The 26337-nt window shown below is 41.2% G+C and overlaps 1 protein-coding gene across 2 annotated transcripts; it reads right to left on the bottom strand.

The window, feature by feature from the left end:
- Nucleotides 1-809: 809 nt before the first annotated feature.
- LOC121149472 (dimethylaniline monooxygenase [N-oxide-forming] 1) lies at nt 810-25267 on the bottom strand. Of its 2 annotated transcripts, XM_040970200.1 has the most exons (8): nt 25131-25267; nt 19815-20003; nt 16673-16835; nt 10937-11079; nt 6076-6275; nt 3491-3855; nt 2896-2968; nt 810-1448 (listed from the first exon to the last, which is right to left on the bottom strand). In XM_040970200.1, exons 1-8 carry the CDS (start codon nt 25260-25262, stop codon nt 1103-1105), a joined length of 1611 nt encoding a protein of 536 aa, XP_040826134.1. In that variant the 5' UTR covers nt 25263-25267; the 3' UTR covers nt 810-1102. The 2 variants fall into 2 exon arrangements, with proteins under 2 accessions (XP_040826134.1, XP_040826144.1); XM_040970210.1 differs by lacking the exon at nt 19815-20003 and having other exon boundaries at nt 25131-25262.
- Nucleotides 25268-26337: the final 1070 nt, after the last annotated feature.

The following is a 26337-nucleotide window of genomic DNA, read 5'->3' on the forward strand; positions in this document are numbered from 1 at the left end:
TAGTATCATGGTTTTGCACTGTGGTCTGCACAGTTGATCATATGTTTTCTCTCCATAGGAAATCATCCAGCCTCGTGTGAGAAATGCTAAAGCATCACTTGGCTTCAGAAAAGCACTTCCAGGAGTAGGTAACACTCAATGGGAAAACTTTTGTCATGAGTTTCTATGTTCAGGGATGAAATAGGTTAAAAGGAAAACAGCAAAATAAAATAGTCCTAGGGAGAAAGAAGAGCAGACCAAAGTGCTTCCACTTTATCCCCATGCTTAGCCTTCCTGACTCCGTACTCTGAAATCCCCTTTTCTCTTAGGACAAGTTGGCAGTCTAAGCCCACTAGGGAGGTGAAGTGAAGGCTGCGCTCCTCTGGCTGAGTCACATCTTGAACCAATGTGACTGTGAGACAGACAGAGGCTGCTATGGTTACAGACTGCTGTGAAACTCGTGTTCACTTTTGCTTATTTCTTACTTTCCTCTTCTTCCTCTCTGTTTTATCTTTATGGACGGCTTCTTGGCAGCTCTCTTTATCTAATCACTTCCACCTGGATGTAGTTTACACCTAGTTTCCCTCTTAGGACAGCCTTGTCAAAGAGGACCTGAGCAAGTTTTTTCCTTTGGCTTCCAGAGGTCCACTGTGTGTGTACCCTCTGGGGGAATAAGCAGTTTTAGGCAAGAACATTCCTTTGAAAACGTTCAAATTATGGAATCCTTTGTCCCTTAATGAACTTTACTTGTAAGCTTCTCATCCACTTCTCTCCTTCCCTAACTTAAAAAAAAAAAAAAGTGAACAAAAGACCACTTGAAACAGTGTCTGAGTTTATTTTTCAGTTTTTAATTTTCAGCCTGCCAATATAACAAAGGCATTATTTTAGTACAATCCAATCTTTTTGAGGCAGGGATTTTAGTTGAAATCTAGGAACACAGCTTATCTTGGTCATCATCTTCTACCATTTGCTATAGGTAAAGCTAGGAAGGATTTAGAAGTAGTACTGGTAACTCTGGGACCCACCAGGAAAAGGAGGGATGGCTTCCCTCATCTTGGTATGGCTCCCAACCACAAAAGCAGTTTCGTTGTAAGAGGAGAGTCAGAGCATTTTTAAGTCTACCTTACTTTAGGAAAATCAGGAAAACAGACACAAACAAAGCCAGGATGGCGAAGAGTTTAAGCAGACCTTCAAATGGAGATGGTGAGTCTTGCACAATTCGAGTTTTGGTGACCTTGAGTGCTCGATCCCATTGTGTCATGATGGCCTTTCTGGCTCCACTCCATTTTCCTGGGCCAGTCAAACGAAACTGGTACGGTGTATATGGGCCAAAAAACATGGCCAAAGCCAGCAGTGGATCAGTCAGGAGCAGAGAGAACAAGTTGGGCTTTGCACCCATAGAGGTCAGGAGGTCATCTATGTATGTGATGTAATCGGTCTCTAAAGCCTTGCAGTAGTTCAAGCCGTACCTTTGTGATAGGAAGATTGGGGGAACAGGGGAAGACAAAAGGATACAATAAGAATAATCTAATGTCGATTGAAAGTACTCAAAGCAACTGAATACTAGTAAAAATTTTATAATAGATTCCATGCTCTCCCCTTTATACCACTAGCTCTCTAACAGTCTCATTCTATAAGAAGTTTACAGAGCGTCCAGACCATGCATATTATGGAAAAAAAAATGTATAGACTTCTAAAGTTTTTGTTTCAAAATTAACTGTTTTATTTTCCTTCAATGCTTCTAAGGATATATCTACTTTGTAAAAGCCAGTTATGATTGAATTTGTATAAGGTGGAACATTCATATAGAGTAGGTATCTCTGTTATTCTGGTGTCAGCCCCTAGAATAATTGACTGAAGTGCTAGCAAAATTTGATTTTGTTCCTGCTAGTAATTCATCTTGTAGGAGTTCCATAATTGGGGTCAGATAACACCTCAATCAAAGATAAAGGAGATATATCTAGAATTTTTTATTGTTTTCAAATTTGACATCTTGACACAGATAGATCAACACTTGAAGTTTCCAAGTATTATGCGTCAGAATAGCTATAATAATATACTTAAGTGCAGTGCTTCTAAAAAAAGTCTTTCTTTGCTATAGAACATTTTTTCAAATGAAAATTTCTACTCGATACAGTAAGTCAGCTAACATCACAGGGGTTTTGATTGCATTGGGAGTGAAGACTCCTGGGCCATGAGTTTTTGCTGTTCATCCCCCTCCATTTATCCCTGTTCCCAAAGCATAGCACAGAGGAAGATCTCTCCTTCACAGAAGGTGCCAACATAAGACTATTTGGTAAATGCTGTAGGCTTTGAGGGTCATGCAATGGTCTCTGTCTCTACTAGCCAACCCTGGTGTTCTAACACAAAAGCAGCTATGACAAGAGATGAAAGAATGAACCTGACTGTGTTTTAGCCAAACTTTATTTCTGGTCACTGTGATATGAATTTGACATAATTTCTACACATAACAGTGTTTCCTTTTTTCTTCTATGAGTATTTAAAAATGAAAAAGCAATAGCCAGGTCAGTGGACTTGGGCATGCATGACCCTTAAATAGTTGGAATAAAAACAACAGAACTGCTGAGACTTGTGGGCTGGATGACTGCTGTGAGCAAATGGAGAAACTCAATTATTTGCTGCTTACTTGAAGTAACGTATCTGACAGATGAGGGCAATTGTGTTTGGTCAAGAATTCCAAATCCATGTGAGATTAGGTACCCATCATTGGTGTGCATGATTCTGAGCACAAGCATGATTCCCATTTTTGCTTCTCTCTCTCTTTCAGTAGGCTCTCCCACCTTTTTACTCTTACTCTCAACTGGCTATTTTCCATCCCATGTAACACTCACTTCTGTGCTATTGCACAACCAATTTTAATCATGATTCAGAAAGAGTATCTAATAGTTGACTCACCCAGTGTGCTTGTTTTGCTTCCTTTCATTAACTTCGTTTATCATGACACTTGTTGGTGGTAATTTAATCATTCCTGTAAAATGAATCATAAATGCAATTCAGCTTTAAGTCTAGTTTTTACTTATGGATACAAATGCTTTATGGTTCATTGTTTTTGTTATTTCTAGTACCCAGCTCCTCATCTGTTCTAGCACAAATGGTAGCATCTCGAGCTGATTGGTGATATGCCTCCGAAATAATTTTATCATCTGAAAAGATAATGATTCCACAGTTGCTCTAATTGTTCAAATGAGACCTCACAATTGCATTGATTGAATTTTGTCACCCAGTTCACTGAACTTCAAATTTTACTTGAGCCAGTTGGTTCAGTCAAAATAACAGACACTCCTTATATTTCTTAAGTCCGATGTATCATTTATATTTGCAATGGTATAAGCATATCATTATGAAAGAAAAATTCATTGCACAGTAGAATAGATGCTTCTTTTAGATATTCTATTATTTTAAGTAGAAGCAGAGTAACAATTTCTTAATTTCCAATATAATAAAATCACATAGTAAGCCAAAAGTCTGTGCTGGTTTCCCATAGGCTTACCTTTAATGACGCGAACGACCCATCGAGCTTGAGTGTCTCCTGTGGGTAATATGGAGCCCAGGGGTTTGATGATGCCAATAAAGGCCAAGGTTGGCTTTTGCAGATGTGCAGGGAAGATATACTTGTACAGTGACGCTTGGCCATCTTCGACTTTCACTACAGACTCATCAAGGAAGGGAAAAGCTAACGTGTACCCAGTAGCAAAGACAATGATATCGACGGGCTCTTCATTCGGGGCGTTGTGGACATGGTCAAATACAACAGAGTTTTCCCTCACCTCCTTTACGCTTGACCTAATACAAACTTTCCCTGTGATGATACGTCCTGGGAGCTCATCATTTAGCACTGGCTCTCTAAGTTGCATCCTAAATAACAACAACAACAACAAATGGATAGAGAGACATTTGTCAGTGAAAAATATAGCTGGCCATATTTTCTATCCATACTTCCCTTTTAATTCTTTTAATTTAATGCAAACTTTGCTGGACAGAAGCTGCAGGTCTTGGGAGAAGTTACATCTGTGAAAAAGGATTTATGAATGTCCAATGATTATAATATAGGCTCATCATTACCTAGCATTTGGAAGCCCAAGAAGAAGGCAGAGCTTTTTCTGGTTTGCTTCTCTTGCTTTTTCCAGCATTCAGCTGCAACTGTTGCTTTAGAGATAGGAAACTACCAAAAAAATCGCTGGAAGCTCTAGTCAGTTCTCTTTCTTCTTAGCAAAAAGTTTTTGAGGAAAACGCACATGTGTTTTAAAAGAATCAGGACAGAATCATCTTTATCTGGCTGTGTCTTTGGAATTGGAAGGCTAAGGCTTTGGAGATGATTTTATAAAAACCAAGGCATTGTTGGCTTTGAGTTACCCAGATAGAGAGAATGTGGGTAAAGTGGAAACAGCACGGGAGTTTCAGAGAATAAGAGTGGCTTCTTATCTAAATGCTTGAGCTTAACCGAGACTGGGCAAGTCATTGAATGCCATAGGCTTCCGTCCATTCATAAAATATTGGTGATAACACTGATCATCCTTAGCTATTTGGGTCAGATGAAGGCATATAAATTGTGTATATTGAAATGATGAAAGACTAAATAAATCCAGCAAAGATAATAATTATTCAGGCTTATTCCACATGTTCCAGAATTTGTGGGATTTAATCAGATTTGAATATAGTTGTACAGACCAGCATTAGGCTAGATATCATTCATGTTGTGGAGCTTCTGCACAACTGAATACATGGGGGTTCCTGGAGATGATGTGCTGGCAGACATCAGGACACTCTGCATTCCTCTTCAACACTTCACTCGACACACCTGCTTTAGGACTCTGTCCATGTTTTTGTCTAGAGTGAGTTCTAACACGAGCATTAGGGAATCAGGGTTAGGAGATCCATGCTCATGAACTGACTGGGCTTGTGGGCTTTAATGAGGAAAGTACTATTTTTGGAGAAGAGCTAGAAGCAGTATCCAGCCAGAGAAAAACTGAGATTTGCTGTCTGATAGCTAGTCCATGAGGTCCTGAATGCTGTGGACCATCACCTGAGTTAGTGTGAAAGTTGTTACTCATGAATTGTGCTGTGATGCAACTCGGGGCCTAGGTGGTGTCTCTGCTGCAGCTTGGGAAAGTCCCCAAAGCAGAAAGCTCCATCGAGCTGTGCCTGGGTTCCTAGCTCACAAAAACTGAGATAAAGCTTTTTGTTTTAGGCCACTAAAAAAAGCACCCTATGGGATCAAAAGCATCGATGTCAAAGTCAAAATTCCTGAGGAGTTTGCTGATGAAAGACAGCATTTGAGAAATAAGGAGAGAAAAAGTGGAGATGGTAAAAGCAGGGAAGGAACAAGGAGAAACACAATACATGCAATGGAGTCAAGGCTGCTTGGCATCATCTTTGGCCCGGATTCCTCCTGATTCCTGTTGGCTCAGGGTATAATCCATACCGAGGTCAGACAGGCTCTCCACATGCTGCAGGATCTTCTGGTATGCGATTTCATTGTATAAAATTAATGAATAAAGAAATAAAGCCTTTGGCCCTTCTAGATGGCATAAATCATGGGTTATAAAGGAAAGGACTGGTTGAAATCAAGTTCATCTCAAGAGTGAGAAAACACTACCATTACAGATGGTATACAGCAGGTATAATGTTTGGTTTTTCCCAACACAGTAAGAACAAGGCAATATGTTGCATTTTTCAACAAATCAAAGATAAATCATTAACTTTTGATTATTACAGGTGAGATTTAAATTACTTGGCTAGTCCTAGAGGTCACTGATTACTAAATGAATTTGGTCAAGTGACTGAAAGTCGCTAAATCTCATTTTCCCTGAGATTATACCTATATTTACCATAAAGGGTTGATCACAAGGTGAAACACATAATTTCATGAACTGAACACATAAGAACTCTTGGTTGTTTTCAAGCAAAACAGTAATGTAGATTTGTAATGTAGTTTTGTGATAACAGTAATGTAGTTTGTAGTGAAGAGTAATGGAATTTTACTCTCTGATTGTTTGGCTGTGCTATTGTTTTATTTGCATATGTCACTAGAGATTCTCTCTTCCTAAAAACTCTTAGCAGGTACATTACATTTACCTGTCTTTTGGTGCTAAGCCATAATTTGCATGATTGAACCAGCTGTTCATCTTTCTTGCCACCAACCAATTCACAATTGAAGTTGGGAGAGAATTTCTGATCAGGTTCTGAAATCGTGTCATGAACACCATGTCCCATGGGTATCCTGAGTCAAAGACCCGGCTGATCACCCATGAGCCTCTGGTGGTGCTGAGGAACACCTAGAAACAAGCAAAGATGTTCACACATTGCAAGGCACTGGGAAGCTTGACCCTCATACAATACCTCCTTCATGAGATAGGGTAGTGCTTGTGGTTCTACCATTACATAGTTATTGAATTCATTTGGTAGAGATAAAGACAGAGAGAGAGAGAACTACATCTATTGTTTTACTCCTCAAAGGCCTGTAAGGTCCTGAGATGAGGCCAGGCCAACACCAGGAGTTGAAACCCAAGCCAGGTCCTTGACATAGGTGGCAGTATCCCCTGTCGCTTCCAATGCTGGATTATCAGGAAGTTGGAATCCAGAGTGGAGCCAGGAGTCAGACGTAGGCACGTTAGCATGAGGTGCAGGCATCTAAAGCAGTGGTTTACTCTTTAGACTAAATGGCTGCCACTAACTACTGTTGTAAAGTCATTCTCTTGATGTAATTATTAGGGTACCTGCAGCATTAAAAGTCATCTATTATTGAGCATGTATCATTTACCAGACTTGTTATACTCTGATAAACTATAGGAAGCATAAAGTCTCAAGTGAGAAGACACTGAAGAAGTGATTACAACTATGCACTTATGGAACTTCAAAGAGTTTGTTAAAAATGAAATCAAGATAAGTGTATCTTGTTTAAAAAACATTTTGATATCCGTGTATCACTCCTTTTGAATAACATACATTTTCCATAAACTTTTTGAAGACTTTTGATACTAACTATAAAGCCAATGATGGCGACAGCTAAGGTTTTCTATGAAAATTTCCAAACAAACCATCAGTTAAACCGATAGAAAATTCAATATCGTTTCAATAATGTCAAAAATAAAAATAAAGTAAAAAAACAAACTTTCAATGAAGAAAAAATAATAAGAAATAAAATGAGTTTAGAAATTTTAGTGCATATTATATACTTATAAAGACTCATTTTCTAAAAATTCATCTGCTGTTATTAGAAAGGCAGATTTACACAGAGAGAGACAAAGAGAAAGATCTTCATCTGCTGGTTAACTCCCCAAAAGGCTGCTATGGATAGAGCTAAGTCGATGTGAAGCCAGCAGCCAGGAGCTTCTTCTGGGTCTCCCGTGTGGGTGTAAGGTCCCAAGAACTTATGCCAGTCTTTGCTATTTTCCCAGGTCATATTCGGGGAGCTAGATGGGAAGTGGAGCAGCCCAAACATGAACCGGTGCCCATGTCAGATCTGGGCACTTGCAAGGGGAGGGTTAGCCAATGGAGCCATCATGCCATGCCCTGACATATTTCAACTTTATTTATTTATTTATTTTTATTTGAAGGCAGAGAGTGAGAGAGGAACAAGGACACCCATCTGATAATGCTGACAACGGGTGGTTTGGTCCAGGCTGAACTTGGGAAACATATTACAGGTCTCCCACGTGGGTAGTAGTAGGAATACAACCAGAGAGTTCAGTGTCAGGAAGCCAGGATTGAGCACAGGCCCTGTGACATAGGACATGGGTGTCCCACCTGACAGCTAAACCACCTGACAACCCCCCCCCTTCAAATAGATGGTATGACTGTTTGAGTTTGACACTTAGTTAACAGAGTTCACTAACAGCTGTTTCGATATCTGCAAAATGAGTAAAAAGGAGTTTCTTGTTTAAAAAAAAAATGGCCAATTTGTTTCTTTCCTGATACAAGCAACTGATTTAATAGCCTTCTCACCCTTGGTCAAATTTGGATGTGATGGCTTCTGTTTGAGTGTCACCATTCATTCTTGATATATGGTTCATTTAAATTTATAACCTAATGGAGCAATAATATATATGAAGATTTTTAAGAAGCTACACCTCATGGGAGATGTAATTCAAAAACAAATTTACTGGGACTAATATTGTAGTACAATGGGTTAAATCTCTGCTTCCAATACTGATAGGCCCCATCAGGAATCTGGTTTGAAACTTTGCAGTTTTCTTTCCAACCTAGCTTCTTGTTAAGGTGCCTGGGAGGGCAGAGGATGAAGACCCAAGTGCTTAAGCCCCAGTTACCCATGTGGGAGCTCTGAATACAGTTCTTGGCTACTGGTCAAACCTGACTGTTGAGTCCATTTAGAAAGTAAACCGGCAGATGGAAGATCTGTCTCTACTTTCCCTTTTCTTTCTGTGTATCTGCCTTTCACAAAAATAAACACACCTTTAAAATAAAAGTTAATTATTTATAAAATAAGTGCAAATATTTTTAAACCAATGTGTCATATTTTTCATAATATGCATATTCCACGATTTTTTATTTCTTGTTTACATTAGGGGCGATGCAGCGGTATAAATGGGCTTATCTTCTGTCTGTTACTGCTGGAGTCCCATATGGCTGTGCCCCAGTTGCTCCACTTCTGATGCAGGTTCAAGTATATGGCCTGAGAAGGCAGCGGAGAATGGCCCAAGTCCTTGGGCTGCTGTGTCTGTGTGGGAGAACAAGAAGTCCTGGCTCCCAGCTTTGGATTAGTGCATCTCTGGTAATTATGGATTTAATGAGTGAATCAATCAATGAAAAACCTCTCTCTCTGTAAAATTTCTCTTTCAAATAAAAGTTAATGAATCTTTTAACAAATATTTATTTTTAAAAGGTTACTTTTTATTTGAGGGCAGTTGAGAGAGAGAGAGAGAGAGAGGTATCTTCCATCAGCTGGTTCACTAGCCAGGAGCCTGGAGCTTTTCCCAGGTGTCCCGTAGGTACACCTGAAACACCTGGGCTTTCCTCTGCTTTCCCAGTCATAAACTGGATTGGAGAAAGAGCAGCCAGGACTTGAACTGATGCCCATATGAGATGTCAGACACCATATGCAAATATTTAATCTAGTATGCCAGGTGCCAGCCCTCAATGAACATTTTAAAGGTTTCTTACACATATAGATTTTAAAATGTATTACACTGAAATAGAACTTATCTTGAGATTCCTTTTTCCATGAAAGTATTTAGCCTTGGATAGATAACACCAGGCACTTAGTGGCAAGAACTAATGATATATTCTCTGACCTAAGACATTTACACTGAATCTGACTTTTTATATCTCAACACAGGATTGAATGTGACAAATGGTGATATGAACTGTTTTTAAGCCAAAAACTCTTTCTTTGTTAGTACAAAAATGGTGAAAAGTTATGCCCAAGCGTATTTCCTATTTCAAGGAATTTCTAGACGATTAAAGAAATTGGAATAATTGTATCTCTATGTGGTTGTCACAATCGATGGACCAGTGTTAATTTCAGTATAATGATGCCAATTTGGCAAGTTTTATCAACCAACCAATCAGTGAATCGGTCATTAAGTTCTTTTTCAAAAGTCATGGAAAAGAATTTTGAGTTTTATACTCCCAACTCTGTCCATGCACAGGATTGGGAGTACAATTAATGGTTTAGTTATTTGCAGTTATTTATCTATTGTTTTTGATTTTCCCACAACTATACACTCTGTGACAATTAGGGGCTTTCTGCTACTCTTGTGTCGGACAGTATATTCTCAGGGCCTGGCACCGTGTCTCCTCATTGGAAGCCACAAATTGATTCCTATTGGTTGGATGACTCTCAGTGAAGTTGCATCACAGTTGGGGAAAAGATAGGTACTACAAAAGGTAATTTAAAACATTAGGAGTAAAAAGTATCAACTGAGGACTGTAAACTGCAGTACTGCTTAAATCCTGTAGAGGGAGAGATCAGTGTGTGGTTAGGTGGAACAGCTGGGATGTAAATATAGAGGATAAAGAAGGTCAGGGGTTGTGGCAGTGAAGATGGTGGCATGAGCAAGGGGGAAACAGCCTTGGTAATAAGCAGAGGCCAGGAAGTGGTGCTGCCTGGCTGCAATAGATGACTGTGTGGGTGGTGGCATAAGAGTTGAAATGTACACAACGGATTTGGACCATAGTAGGAGAACATTATGATACCAAGTGAACATATTTGCACTTTTTATGCTGTCATGAGAGCAGGCTATTTGGGGGATGCACGTGTTGGTGGTGGGAAGTCTGGATGGTCTGTGTGTGGGGTGGGGAAGATGGACTGAAGGTAGGGGTGCATGGACACAAGGCAGAGTCAGGTGTGTTTGCTTTGAGGCAAAGAGGAATGGCCATGAACTTGCTAGTGGTCTGAGTCTCGGCAGATTGCTTGATTTTAATAAACATTAATCTGTTCATCTGTACTCAGTGATACTCATTAGTACCTCTGTTAGCGGCTTGTCTTGATGAAATAATGCAGTAAAAAAATCAGTGTAGTAGAAAGTATTTGGTGCAATGTTTGACACAGAGTGGTCCCTATAAATACTGACTATTTCTACATGATTGGTAGAGGGACAACACATTTACATCAGTGTGAAGTGGCAACTAAAAGAGAAGGTAAAGGCAGATGGGAGACCAAAGAAGGAAAAACAGCTAAAATTTTCTGACTTGTGACTGAGTAAAGAAAAAAAAATGTGTGGTAAAATCTGGGGGAATATGGAAAATGGGTGGTTCGAAAAATGGCAAAAATAAGGAATAAGATAGTTGACTTGGGAGAAAAGATACCAATGGACTTCGCACTAAAGTTTACGAACAGTCAATAACACCGATTTTTCAAACAACGCTCTGTTGAGTATTTTAGTTCTTTTGACATTCATCATGTTGTCAAACATTGCTTACTGAAAACACACATCCCAAAATGAAACTCCTCATGAAGTGACAACAAGATTTGTACCTTTTTTGCCACGTGACTGGCCTCTACAGCAATGTCAGTACCAGAATTTCCCATTCCAACCACAAGCACTCTCTTGTCCTTAAATATATCTGGATGTTTATACTGTCGACTGTGAAAGTATTGACCTTTAAAGGTGTTTATACCTATAGGAAGAAAAGACAAATCAAATGGAAAATTTGAAAGATCAGTGAGTGAAACATAAACATAAACATATTTCCGCTGGCAGAAGCTTTTTGCCAGACGATTTAAGTTGTATTTATTAGCATTCTTCTGTTTTAGGAAACCTGCAGTCTGATCTGGATGAATGACCTTACAACACATTGGAAGAGGATTATTTACTTACTATACACAATCACTCCATCTCACTAGCAGCACTCTGTTTTTTCTTACTAGATGATTAAATAAAGTTAAAGGAGTTTATCATTTAAAGATTGATGGAAGTCAGTGGACAATAATATTCAATTTGTTAGTAGTTGACTTAGGTGTGGCTTTTTATAAACATGGAATAAATCCAATCTTCATTCTTTCATTTCAAGCATATACTTTGCACAGTGTTCAACATCTTATTGTCCGGAGAAGTTCAACAGTTTCTTGGGCAGACCACCTCTGGTCTCAAGGCAGAGCTGGCAGAATATCATCCCGACCAATTAAAAGCCACAGCATAACATCAACTACTGTTTACAGCCTTATGGAGTTAAATGACATGGTATTGAGTGACCAATATGTTCGAAAATGCAAGTTCTTAACCACATCCTGTGATTACTTCATTGACATTTCAATTTTAGTTTATATACTACCGGCTTCTATACACCTTATGGCTATAGGGTACTATTCAGCTGGCTCGTGTCTATTTTCCCCAGAGCCTATGAAACTGGGTTATACAATCAAATGTAATAATAAAAAAAAAATGGCAGAGAAAAAAATGGAATAAAAAGCCAGAGAGAACTTGGAGCTACAGAATTTGCATGATTAGCTCTTTGGATATCAGCTCTGTATCTGGCACCATTAGAAGCAGGAGATATGATATATCATCTCGATTCACAATGGTCCAAGTCAGTTGGGCAAGTTCACTGGTACTTCACCTTGATGACTCATTGTAACTCAGGCTCATTTTGCTGAGTCAGCCAAAGATAGCTCAGAGGAAAAGGATCAATTAATTTTCTTACATCAGGTCAACATATACTGGGAGAACTCAGTATCTCAGGTGATTGGTGTCAAATCTCATGGAAATATCTAATGTAAACAATGAATTAAAAAAGAATATCTCAGGGGAATTTTACATAATCAGAAGTCACATACGCTGAAAGAAGAACCTGTCCCTTCTAGAAAAAAATGTGGTAAGACATCTAAACTCCCAAGGGATGAATGTTTGTGGAAGATTGCCTCCTTAAGGCCTTGTGTCATTAGAAACCTTCCATGAAAACTGGTTAAAACCCAAGCAAAACCCAGGAGATTTGGAACTTAGCAAAGATACAACCAGGCTCAAATATTAGCTCAGCATGGAAAAGGAAAGCAGAAAAAGCCTAGAGAGAATCATGGGATCAGATTATTTTGGTGATAAATGGACACAGGTTAGACTTTGTGTGGCTGAGTCACATAAACCGATACTTACCATCTCACAGAGGACAGAACTGGAAAAGCACACGCGTGAATGGTGGCTGAATAAAAGCGGTCCTCAGGGAGAAATTGATTCTTTTAAAATTTTATTTTATTTACTTTTATTTTATTATTTTTAAATAAAATAAATATTTTATTAAGTTATTTTATAGCTTTTATTACAAAGGCAAAGTTGTTATAGACCCATGTGGGCCTCTGAGTAGGGCAGACAGAATTGGGATGTAGGGATGGTGGGTGAGACAAATATTTCATTCTTTTCTCCTGTGTTTACAGATGAGGGAGGGGAGGTGTGCTGCTCCTTGCAATCACACCTATAAGGAGGCCCCAGTATGCGGACAATGTCCTGAGGGTGTTACTTGAGTGGTTGTAATTGTTCTGAGAGGATGTTGGTGTTGTTACACCAAAGGTACAAAATTCTGCTTAAAGCCTATTGGCTGTCCCTGTCTACCTCAGTGTGTCTACAGATCTAGATGTCTGCTATAGAGCCTGTCCTGGAGTGTTGTTCAAATTGCGCTTCTTTCTGTCTTTTGATGAGGTACCCAAAGTATTCTGTTGGCTAGGATGAAGTAGCTCTCTCGTCTTTTGTGTTCATTTGGACATGTTCTCCATTCTTTCATGAGGGTCAGTAACTGAGGTGGCCTAGTCCTGCAACATGTGCTCCGGGATCAGAAGACGTGACTATGATTTTCCCTGACGTCAGGGACTGAGTGTAGTGGTCTAGTTGGAAAGCCCCTAAAAGACCTCACCTGGCAGGTCTTCAGACCCTGCTGTCACATGTGCCAGCTGGTGCAGGGTCAGGTTCAGTCTGCACCACCAGGTACTGTAACCTAGCCTGGTCTGGTCCACCCCAAGTCCTGGCTCTAGGTAGAGGTGCAGGCTGGTGCTTTGGCAAGACCCAGAGATGCCCCCTGGAATCATGCTTTTGATCCATTCCATCTCCGGTTCCCTTAATTACCTGCAGGTGTAGTGGCCTGGTCTATGGAAGATCCCATAAGAGATTTTTTTTGTATGTCAAACAAGCCCTCAGTGGCTCCCATTGTTCTGACCCATCATTGGTTCCCCAGCTCGTACAAATGCATGGCCACTCTCATGCACTCATGGTTGCAGCAATGGCAGTGAGATGACACCAGCTAGTGAGTGCCCATGGTAGCAGAGTAGCCACTCTGCCCATTTGCTTTAAGATCTTCAAAAAATAAAGAAAAAAAACAGAGTAGGCAACTATGCTGGCACACTGGTCTAGTTAACATGGAGCTGGCATTAACCAGGCCCAGAATGCCAGGCAGCTGTTGGCTGCGTTTTTCCCAGCAGCGTAACACTTGCCTAGGTACAGGGCAACCTAGGAGGCTTATAATTGGGATGGAGGGAAATTAATTCTAACTGTGATTTCTAGATTTGCTTTCTTTATCTGAAGGTTCGAGTTCAAGAGAGTCAGAAGGAGGTTGACACAGAGAGAAATAGGAAGATCAAGAGAGAGACTCTCCGTTTGCTGGTTCCCTTTCCAAATGGCTACAGTGACAGGTGGGCCAGTCTGAAGCCAGGGACTGGGAGCGTCTTTCAAATCTCCCATGTGGGTGCAGGGACCAAGACCTGGGCCATCTTCCATATTAGCAGCGAGATGGATTGGAAGGGAAGCTGCTAGGACTCGCATTGGTACCCCTATGAGAGCTAGCACCACATGTGGCAGCTTTAACCACTACAACATAGTGCTTGCCTGCTGTAATTTTTACTAAGACTTTTTGGACCTTATCCTTTGTAAATATTTGCACAATTTGTAATGTATTTTTAAAAATATCTTTATTGAATTTCAAATTTTGTAATATTTAGTAACCACTCCAGGGAATATGGCAGACTGATCAACTGCTATAAGAGAGAGTGGGTAGACTCCATTGCAAGCCTAGCATCACAGAATTCTGAATCACAAAATTTCACAGTTCAAAGGCTCCTTAGCATCATTGAGGCAGGGATTTTAAGTTGACAGTTGCTGATAGATAAGAAGAGCTACAAGTTTTGTAGAACGTTCCTGACTTGATTGGGGATTATTTGTTGTTGGGTATGGTTGTGCAAACTTCTCAGGTTATGGGTGAAAAATAGAAGCTTAGAAGAGTAAAACAGGAAGCTTATGGTTATAGGCCAGTGAGTTGTCCAGACAAGAATTTGTACCTCTTGAATAAAATTCTATCCACACTGTTACACTTTGACTCAGTTAATTTCATTCTTTGCTCTTGTGTTCATCTTTAATTTGGCATGACTTTTGGTGTGACTTCAGCACCATGCAAGCTTTTCATGTTCACCCCAGGCCCTAAAAGGATTGCAGCTCTTTCCCTGAACTCTTAGGAAATTCTGTTCTTTTCTCCAATGCAAGTTACACATTCTTGTATCCATTTTGATATACTTGGAACCTTGCGCAGTATGCTTTGGTGTTGAATACATGCAATTTACTCTATTAGCCTTAAGAACTTTCTGGACCCTTGGATAAGTGTGTTTTCATAAGATATTCCTTCCAGAGAGTTTGGGATGATTCATCGGGGACTTGGTCTACAGGCAGAAACTGAAAAAAGGGTTGTGTGGTCTTGGTTGGAATGATGAAAGTGAGTCTCTTTGAATGTGTTCTAGTGGAGGATGTTGAGCCTCTCTCGGGGATACTGGAAGAACAATGTCCTGTACTGAGAAGAAGACAACACTTTTTTCTAATTAAATGATCCCTTAATGAGGCAATTTTCAAAGTGTGCTTTATCCTGGTGTGACCTAACTTGAGTCGTCTCTGGGATGGATTCTGGGACACAGGAGAACATGGGATCAGGCTAGGTCATATCTAGATGATGTAGAGAGAATTTCCCCACGCTTTTACCTTTTGGGATGATCATTACAGCTTAAATAAATCAATCCATTGTACTGCCTCTGAACTGAAATTCAATTGAAAGCTGACTTAGATGAACATGAATCATGGTTGCAAAGGTAAGATAAAGGAACTGATACCTAAACACATGCACCTTGTCTAGTAAGATTCATCTTCGGGTGTCAGCATTGTGGCGCTATCACCACCTGCTATGCCAGCATCCTGTATGAGGGCCATGGCGTTCAAGTCATGACTGCTCCATTTTCGAATTATTTCCATGCTAGTGTGCCTGGGAAGGTAGCAGACCATGACCAAAGTGCTTAAACCCCTGACGGGCAAGTGAGAGATCTGGATGAAGTTGCAGGCTTCTGGCTTAGGCCTAGCCCAGCCCAGGCTGTCTCAGTCAATTGAAAGTAAGCTAGTTCTGCTCACTATTTCTACAACTTTCTATAACTCTGCCTTCCAAATAAATAAATAAATCTTTTTTTAAAAAATCATCTCCCGGGCCCGGCAAGGTGGCGCAAGTGGTTAAGGTCCTCACCCTGCATGCCCTGGATCCCATATGGGCGCCGGTTCTATCCCGGCGGCCCTGCTTCCCTTCCAGCTCCCTGCCTGTGGCCCCGGAAAGCAGTCAAGGATGGCCCAAAGCTTTGGGAACCTGCACCCGTGTGGGAGACCTGGAAGAGTCTCCTGGCTTCGGATCGGCATGCTGTTGTGCTCACTTGGGGAGTGAATCAATGGACGGAAGATCTTCCTCTCTGTCTCTCCTCTGTATATCTGCCTTTCCAATAAAAAAAACAATAAAAATAAATCTTTAAAAAAAAATATCATCTCCCTTTGACTGTTGAGCTGGTACCATAAACCTCTGATCTAGCTGACTGGTATGGCTTATATAAAATTAAAAAATACATATAGTACCCAATTAAATTTATCAACCTTTGTGGCTTTTGAATTTCACTTTGGCAATGTACTTTGGTCAATTTGGTCAGCAACTTGTTTAAGAAATTCATGCTTTGATATAATTTCTGAGTGCTGTCAGTCACTCATGGAGGGCCACTGGTCTTCAGTGAAGTGTTAAGACTGCTTCTTAAATTATCCATTTTATCCTTCTTGCTTCATAGTTTGTTTGAAAGCACAAGACCAGCCAGAAAGTGCAGGTAAAGGAAAAACCGTTACCTTGTAACTTAAACAGCTTAGCAAAGGATTAACATGTTGTCAGGCTTATCAAGCATCAGGATGGTGCTAGAGAGGAAAGTTAAGGTCAATAGCAGAGAATACCCTACCTGGAAAGCAATCCAATGGCAGATAAGGATTCGTAAGATAACCAACACACACCATGACAGCATCAAAGACAGCCTGTTCTTGCTTCCCTTCATGCAGAGTCACCACTTCCCACTGGCCAGATCTATCAAAATCCTGACATTTTGCTATACTGCAGACTTTGGTCTAAAAAAAAAAAAAAAGAAATCAAGGATGGTTAATATTTTTCAAAGTTCCATTAAGGGTTTCTGTGGTAATTGACATCTCAAAGCTCCTGGTGCAAACTCAACATGGTTAATAAGTACAACCCTAGTAACCTCTTCAGGCTATCATAATAGTCACAGTTTCCTGGATTGAAGAATTTGAACCTTGGAATTCTGGAGGGGTATTTAAGAGTGAATTGAAAGATTTTAAGGATTTTGCTTAAATTCTCACAGCAGGTGAGAACCAAGGTTGCAATTTTTAGTTCTTATACATGTTCTTGACAGTGCAGAAATGGGGACATTAAAACTAAACAGAATTATAAATCTAGAAGGTAGTTAATATGCCCGTGTTTCCAAAAAATTGATTGTACACGGTCAGTTTGGTGTTCTTATACGATGCATGGTTTTTAACTGAAGGAACCAGTTGGAATAACTCAGTTCTAACCCAAACTTGACAAACTTAAACAACAATGCAAAACCTTTCAGTATTGTTTCAGTCAAGCAATATTGGAATACAAGAACCAAGTACACTGTGATGTGGCACCGATATATCATTGCTCAAAGTCCAAGAGAAGTCCTCTTCTCTAACAGGTCAAGAGACTAATAGTTAAAACCTCAGCAGGTCTTGTCCGCCATATGCAGAAAAACAGGGTTGCAGTTTAGAGCCTCGGGCAGTTTATCTGTCACAGTGTTATAAATTTGTCATGCCTGATACTGTACATTTCTATGAATGTGTATCTTGTGCAATTGTTTCAAGTAAGCCAAAGACTTTATAATTTTTAAAGACCCACTATTTTTTTTACTAATAACATATAGCCTCCTTTTTCTCTGCAGTGATAGTTTTAATTTCTTTCTTGTTGTCCAACATAAGGTACCAAATATGATGTTATACACTATTTTGAAAAGAAAACAAAAGTGTTATTGATGTTTGTTATGTTGGTTTCAGCATCTTTGCCTTTTGTAAACATAGCTTTCAGTAATTTAAAATCCCACAAAGCAAAATTGATTTTAATTGTACATATAATAAATGCATATTGTTGGCGATTTGGTATGTATATAAAAGAATGTGAAATAAAATTCACAAAAGTTAAATCAGAAACCATCTCCCAAACACAGTTGCTTGTCTGTACTTAAGCACAAACTTTTACTGAGATGTGATTATCTGTACTTCCTTAACACTGATGGGCATCTGGTTTCTAAAGTTTTACTTACTTGGTAGAGTGCGAGAGAGACAGCTAGACTCCATTGGCTCCTTCTCTAAATGTCTGTCCTGGTTGTCACTGGGCAAGGCTGGAACTTGGTTCTCCCCCATGGGTGACAGCGACTCAGCTGCCTGAGTCATCATCTGCCACTTTCCAGAATGTGCATCAACAGGAAGTGAATTGGAAATGAAGCCAAGACCCAACCCAGGCACTGCAAAGTAGGATGAAGTTGTACGAGGTGATATCTTCATTGTTGAAGCACAGGTCCACTCAATTATCTGATGCTTGTTTGTCTTTTTTTTTTAAACATAGATTTATTTATTTATTTATTTGTAAGTCAGAGTAACAGAAAGGGTGAGACCCTCTGTCCCTTGGTTCACTATCCAAGTGGCCATGATGGCCAGGCAAGGATCAGGAAGTTGCCATTAGCAGTTTTATCTTGGTTTCTCACATTGGATGGCAGAGTTCCCACATCTTAGGCCATCTTCTGCTGCTTATCCCAGGGTATCTATCGGAAGCTGGATAAGAAGTGACACTGCCAGGAAATGAACCAAAGCCCACGTGGGAGGTTGGCAGCACAGGCTGTGGCTTTACATTGCTATGCCACAATACTAATCTCAATAGGTATTTAAAAAAATGTGATGGAGCCAGAGCTGTGGTATAGTAGGCTGAGCCTCCACCTGCAGCACCAGCATCCTATAAGGTCATGAGTTCATATCCCGGCTGTTCTACTTCCTATCCAGCTCCCTGTTTTTGGCCTGGAAAAGCAGTGGGGAATGATCCAAGTTCTGGGACCTCTACACTCGTGTTCAAGATGTTGAGGAAACTAATGGCTGCTTGCTCTGGATCAGCTCGGTTCGAGCCACTTAGCCATTTGGAGAGTGAATCAGTGGATAGAAGGTCTCTCTGTTTCTGTAAGTTTGTCTTTAATAATAATAATAATACATTGTAAAGTAGGTTTGGGAAAGAAAGCAAAGAAAGTGCTTCCGATTTAGTCTTTCTTATGGGTCTTTAAAAATTATTTTTACCTGTATTTTATATGATGATACACTATTTATATCCTGTTACTAGCAAATTGAGGGAGTAGGATGAGCTCTTCCTTAGAACTCTGTCTACAAGGACTTAACTGGTTGTGTGAATGTGACTCTTACTGGCTGTTCTGGGCAACATCACCATTCATATTGTTTTCTTGGTGTGATTTTTTTCCATACATTTTCCTCTACGCCTAGCCCTGGAACATAGTAGAATGGCAATGCATTATTTTTCATAGGTTTTGTGTTGTTGTTGTTTGAAAGAAAACCAAAGGAGGAAGAAAGAAAGAAAAGGAAAAGGAGATATTCATTTATCTGTTTCCCCTTTCTCTTGTTCCAGCGTCTGAGATAGGAGAGAAAGAATGAAAGAGAGAGTACCCAGGGGGGCTGGTGGGAGTTCTCCATGTCCATGCATATGGGTGTTTGGTCCAAGTGAAAAGTATGCTTTGATATATTACAGGTCTCTTAGGTTAAGCGTATGTCAGAATTTTCAATTTAAAATATTCACATATGCATCTTCACACAAAATAGTCACCTCTTCCTCAAGATTCACCTGGGTATGTGTGTCTGTGTGTATGTGTGTTGGTGAAGTGAAAACAAGACGAAAAAGAATCTAGCCAGGGGTCTGTGACTTTGTCAGTTCAGTCTCTCATCTGTAGGAGAGGAAGGTAATGGAAAAATGTGTAGGACAATATTTCTTGAATGCTAACTGATGAATTTTGGTCTTACCTTGAATTGGATGCATTTCAGAAGGTTAAATCGATTTGCATACATTTTGAGATAGTCCAGGAATTGCAAATTCGGCACATAGTTTGGGCAATCTTCTGGGAATGGAAAATCTGGGTAACAAGACATCTCCTTGCAGCTGTTGGAGACCACGGATTTGTACAGACTGGCTCTGCCTTCTTCAACATGATCCTGTGAAACAGGGCACACAGATGAGTACACCTGCACACTCAAGCATGCACAGACACAATGGAAGTACAAACACTGTGGCCAGCATTATGGCTTTGTGGACAAGGTCATCCCTGAAACACTGGCATCCCATATGGGTGCTGGTGCGTGTCCTGGCTGCTCTGCTCCCAATCCAGCTCCCTGCACATGATCTGGGAAAAGCAGTGGAAGACAGCAGAAGTTCTTGGGCCTGTGCCATTTATGTGGGAGACCTAGAAGCTCCTGTTTCCTGGCTTTGGCCTAACCTAGATTTAGTAGTTATGACTCTGGGGAGTGAAGCAACGGGTAAAAGATTCTCTCTCTCTCTCTGTCTCCCTGTATGTCTCCCTCTCTCTCTGTCTCCCTGTATGTGTATCTGTGCCTGTCTCTGTCTCTCTCTGTTGCCTCCCTTTTCTCTGTAACTCTTTCAAATAAATTAATCTTAAAAAAGAAGAAATTTCAAACATTGACCAAGTTTATAGTGATCCAGATGATATATTTACTGCCTTTTTTCTCCTGTGAAGGTGAAGTTTTTATCTTTTTTTTTTTAAAGTCTTTATTTTAAAGAGGAGAGAAAGAGAAATGGTGCTCAATGGGTGGATTACCTCCAGATGCACAGGGCAGCCTGGGGTGCACTAGTCAGTGGTGGAATATTGAAATCTAATCCAGAGCTCCTCCATGCTAGCAGCGACTCAACTGATTGAGTCATGACCTGCTGCTCCCAGGGCCACAGCATCAGGTTGAAATTTGGAGATCTGGGATTCAACGTCAGGCACCCGCAGCATCTGAACCACTGCACAAAACACCTGCTCCAACCTGCTACCTTTCTATGGGATGTATTCTTTTTCACTTGGGAGACAATGAACACCAGCCACACACACACTGTTTGACAGAGGCAATTACGACACAAGATTCATATAAATGTCCAAACTATTTTAAGTACTGTGCAGTTGTGTTTAAAGCAGAGTACTGGGATTCATGCAACTGAGCAAACAAGACAACCAGGTATTTGAGGAACTCCTCAAGCAAATCAGCAAATAAAAACAGAGAGAAACAAGAGGATTCTCATATTCAAGTTGTTTCCTCACATAGATAACCACAAAACCATCTGTTTTTGTGAAACTTAGAAAACTGAAAAGTCAGGAAGAAGAACAGCTTCCAGGAAACCCTACTGTGAAATAATGGACCGCAGATGTAAACAGAAAAGCTAGCTTGGAGGGGTTATGCAGTTCTAAGGGAGGAACTCAAAACAAACTCTTGCCTGATTTTTTTCCACAGATTGCTTCTCCAGGAGAAAGACAAGGTCTGGAGCAGTAAGCGTTCACATAGAAAGCATGGTTCCGCAACACTTCCAAGGACTCCTGTGGGTCCTGGGCCTCTGCTCCAGTGGATGATCTGCCCAGCCACCCTCACGCCCCTCTGGACCTCTCCACCCATTCCTGGAAAATGTGGGTGCACCCCAAGGAGGGTGGAGAGGCTAGGGAGTGTATTCTAAGGATGTGAAGAAGGAAGCAGAAGCTGTCCTCCCCGCACAGTGTGGAGACTCACTTAGGGAGGATAACAGGGTGGCCTTACCTGAAACCTTCATTAATGCTCATTTACATACTGAAGGCCATAGACATTATACGAAGTTTCAGTGACAAGATAATTCTGCAGATGTTTCTTCTCCAAGTGAGATCATCAACCCACAATGTGGGTGTCCAAAGCCTTCCTTTTCTCTCTGGAATCTAAGACGTTGTATTGGGCACAGGTGTTCCCTTGAGTCAGTGCACCTATTCCATATCTGCTGTTTTCTTCGCTGGCCCAGGGTACAGTGACCTTTCTTTTGCATCACAAACTTGGCTTGCACTTTCCTTAAGGGTGTGATAGCAGGCAGAGTCATGATCTTGGTAGTCCAATTAAATACAACAACTTAAAATCTCTGTAATCGGGAGGCCCTCTGTCTTGTTTAGAAACGAAACTGTCTCCAGGTGTGTTTTATTGGCTTTCTGCAGCTTCTCTTGATTTTTGCACTGTGTCCCCTTCCTGCTATAATTCGTATTAAGCTTCTCACAGTTGTGTGTACACTGTCAAGCGAGCATAGATGTTGCCAAAGCAGATTTTTAAACTCAAAAGCCTTCGTGAAAGACTACTGTGACTGTGCAGACACTGCTAACAATCTTTTGTGGTGTGTGTGTGTGTGTTGCAAAAGAATGTCTGCAGAAAGATTCAGGAAGCTTCTGGCATGCTAGAGCCAGAAGGCACCTTCTGGGTTACTCATTGGAGGTTTTTCCATCAGATTCTAAAGGAATCTCAAAGTATCAGAGAGGTGAGTAAAGAGGCCGCTGTGCTGAGGGAGTGGTGCTGAGTGGCAGTGGGGTGATCTTTTCCATTTCCTAGCCCCCCTTAGTAACGCATCCTCTACGTGAATACTTCAGAAAGTTCATTGAAAATAAAATTTAAAAAAAAACAAACAACCCTGTTTTTGCTGCAAAAACAGTTTGAAACCTGATACACGAAGAGTCTTTTAAATGTTCATAGGAAATGCGTGCTATAAAAAAAAAAAGCTCCCTAAGTTTCAAAAACATTTTTTGTCCCCAAATCAACAGTTCTTTTAATTCTATTTCCTGTGATTTGCTTCAAGTGCCCTTTAATTGGGTCCATGTTTCTATTTTATCAATGGGGCAACAGAGATGGAACGACTGGTTGATTGGGTGTCATTTGCCTTGATCACTGCCGGAGAGTCCTCTTTAGGCATTTTGACAAATTCCCATGGCGTTTTTTTGAAGTTCATTCCAATTTTTCCAATTCTCTAATTGTATCCGTCTGTACCCTCTTCACCCTGCACAGTTGTCATATTGTTTTTGAAATAATTGGGGCATCTTGTTAGTAGCCTCTTCTCTCCTCTCTACCTGAAAGTTTTCTAGTGGATTCTCCTCCAGTATAGGGTAGGTGTGCCTCTGGTCTTCCTTACTTTCTGGGGCTCACTCTTCCACTTGTGTCTACAATTCCATATTTCCCTTTTATAACTGTCAGGATCTTGTTCCAGTTTTTAGTCTTCAGTTCCACTTCTTGCTTTGATTGAAACTACTTTAACTACTGTAAGTTACATTATTCTTTGGGAAGTATCATCCTCCAAGTCCATGCTCAACTGATGGATTCGTTGTGCTTGATTAGAATACAATGTTAATAGGGATCACGAGAGTTACTAAGGAAAAAGCATTAAGCTTTATTTGTAATGTCTTCAAATGTCCTGACATAGGAGAGAGTTCTGGTTTATTTTAACAGAACTCTAGTTTGCTAAATATATACATATATAGTTTGTCCAAATCTATACATCAAACTTTTTCAAATTTATCTGAGTGCCTGGTGAGATAGCCTAATGCTAAACCCTTGCCTTGCCTGTGCCAGGATCCCAGATGGGTGCCAGTTCATGTCCTGGCTGTTCCACTTCCCATCCAGCTCCCTGTGTGTGGCCTGGGAAAGGAGGATAAGATGGGTCAAAGCCTTGGGACCCTGCACTGGTGTGGGAGACCTGGAAGAAGCTCCTGGCTTAGGAATATCTCCGCTCTGGCAATTGTAGTCACTTGAGGAATGAACAAGTAGATGAAAGAGCTTTCTCTCTCTTGCTCTCTGCAAAATCTGAATTTCTAATAAAAATAAAAGAAATCTTTCAAAAACTAAATTATTTGAAAGGTGAGGAAAAGGGGTTGGATGGAGAAAGAAGGGAAGAGGAGAAGGGAAAGAAAGAGAGAGGCAAGCAGTTTTCTGGTTACTCCACAGATATCTGCAAGAGCTGGAGTTGTGTCGAAAGTGTTGCTGTGAGCCATGAACTCAGTGCAGCCTCCCATGGGGCGGGAGGAGCCCAATTACTGGAGCTGTAACCACTGCCTCCCAGGAACTGCGTTAGTTGCAAGTGGAATCACCAGTGTAAGACAGGTGCTGAACCTGCGCATGCTGATATGGGACATGGTGTCTTAACCACTGACCTTGCACTTTGAATCGTGGGAATAGATGTGCTCGTTTCTCCAGTGTGCTTTAGAAAGTATCCATGCATTCATGGTCATAGTTTGTGGCCATAGTTTGTAATGCCAGCTGCCCTGTGTTGGAGGCTTGTCAATAAACTTGCAACTTCAGTCCCTCTGAAGTTTTGCCCAATGGGTTAGAAAATTACTTTGTTCCAGTTCCAAAATCCTACCCTTTTGCATTGGGAAATGCTGTGTCTTTCCTGAAACCCCTTGGAGGACCTGAAATCGGGCTGGGTAGATGCCTTTCTCCCCTCACTCTTGCTGATGGATGTATTACTAGCACATTTAAAGTTCATGTGAAACGTTTTTTGCCTTAAAGAAAGAAAAAATAGGAGTTTTGGGGAAAACTGAGAAAAATGCTTTCAGGCTGAGCTATGATGCTCATTGACCCTCTCTGACTTCAGGGTCCTCACAGCCCCAAGCAGGGCCTTGTAATCCCCTGGGCCCCAGGCCAGCCAAGGCCAAGGCTGTGGCGTGTCCCATCTTTGTGTTTCATTCTTTTAGTTCCATTTCCAACCCTGGCTATTGCCCTGCTGAAGTTTGAGAATATTACTCCTCACTGGGGGGAGGAAGAGAGAAGACTTGGAATGTTACTGCTCAAGGGAGGGAAAAGAGGTTGGAATTCACACCCTTTGCTTTGGTTGTTCTTGGCATGGACTGGGATAGCCCAGGCAGCAGGACTTAGCTTATAGAACTCAGCTTGCCCTGAGACTCACGTTGCTGTAATGGATGGCATAGTGCTGAGTAAGGTGCGAGTAAACATAAGCCAGCCTCATATGCAGAGGCTGCACTCCTTGCTTTTGTCCCTGATATTGCAGCCCCTCTTCTTGCCTCCAACTCTATTTCTAGTTTTGCTGCCCTGCCCCTGGGCTTGGCTAGCCTGTTCCAAGCAACCCATTTGTTCCTCCTGGTCCTGGATGAAGTTCTGCCAGGCGGTCTCCCACCTGTGTGCAGCACAGGTCCTTGCTTTTATGGTTAAGGTGGTCTGCCTTGGCTTGGCCAACCCTTCCAAGCATCCAGCCCTTGTGGAAGAAACACAGTCATCTTTTCGTACCAGGCAAGCAGTTCCCCTATAGACAATTACCTCTGTGGAAACCCCACTCACCGTGAATCTCCACAGTCCCCCAATGTCATCACTCCTCTCAAAGCAGGTGGGCTCCAGGCCTTCCTCCAAACAGCACTTGATGGAGGCCAGGCCAGCCACTCCAGCTCCCACAATGGCGACGCGCTTGACCATGTCGTTCTGTGTAGGCAAAAGAAGAAGCAGAGTTTCTTATTCACAAGAGCACCACTCTAGCTTTGGCTGCTCTGACAATCCAGTAAAAGAGTTGGGGAAATGAAGAGATCTGTTCAGTCCGATTCCTCTGCACTGCGTCTCAGGCGTGTGCATGTGAACAGGGAAATGTTCCGGGCACTGCTTTAAACCCCATGCTTGGCATGTTCCCACCCCTCTTGGGAAGCTGGCGCCAAATATTAGAGAACTTGTGATTGTGGCTGCAGTGCCTGGCAGAGTAGCTGAAATCGGATCCTTTAGTGGACAGAATCTTGCATTCTGAGTGGTGCTGGGACCTCTAGCCTTGTTCTCTTGTGCCAGAACTGAATAGAAGGGCAGATCAGGAAAGGATCAGCTTGTCGAACCTGTTCTTTTTGTCACACTGCAACGCTCAAGCTCAGATTAGTATGGGGACACAGCTCCGAGCCAGGCACACAACAACTGGAGGAATAGAGTTAGGACTAGGAGCCAAAACACTTGTGGCAACTAACTATTGGTGGAGCAGTGCCCACCCCTGCCTGGCTATGCTGTTGGGGTGTCTCCCCTAAGGCAAGCACAGTCTCCCAGTGGAAGAGGAAGAGGAGTTTGTGGTGGATGGAGATACTGGAGCCAGTCCTCCTCTCTCACACTGATACTGGTTCGACTGTGAAGAATGTAGCACATCAATATTGCCACACGTTAGAGAATCTTCTCACCCCTGGACACATGCTAATAGGTCAGCTTCTTAGGAACTTAGAATGGTGTGTACATCAGCTATTCAGTGCTTCCAGTCACTAGTGTGTGATGGTGAGTAAATCATTTGACACTTCTGTTTTGTAAGACTAGAGACAATAATCAATTTCAAGAAAGTTCCTGGCAAATAATAAGTGTATGGTACAGTAAGCTGTTTTAACTATAAAAGCATTTTTCCAAGTTGGTTTCTGCTTTATCACAATAAGCCTCCACTGTTCTAATTCATAATGATATTCCTAGACAGTAAAGGTTGTTTCCTGATTTGTTTTCATGACAATTCATGGTCAGTAAGACTTTAAGCCTTAAA

The sequence above is a fragment of the Ochotona curzoniae genome, unplaced genomic scaffold (assembly GCF_017591425.1).
Source record: "Ochotona curzoniae isolate NIBS_2020 unplaced genomic scaffold, NIBS_Ocur_1.0 contig_1957, whole genome shotgun sequence".
NCBI lineage: Eukaryota > Metazoa > Chordata > Mammalia > Lagomorpha > Ochotonidae > Ochotona > Ochotona curzoniae.

Coding starts and splice junctions, on each gene's coding strand:
- LOC121149472 (XM_040970200.1), bottom strand. CDS start 25,262: ATGGTCAAGCGCGTCGCCATTGTGGGAGCTGGAGTGGCTGGCCTGGCC. Junction 2,969..3,490: donor GGTCGTTCGCGTCATTAAAG/GTAAGCCTATGG, acceptor TTCATTTTACAG/GAATGATTAAATTACCACCA. Junction 1,449..2,895: donor AAGCAAAACAAGCACACTGG/GTGAGTCAACTA, acceptor CCTATCACAAAG/GTACGGCTTGAACTACTGCA.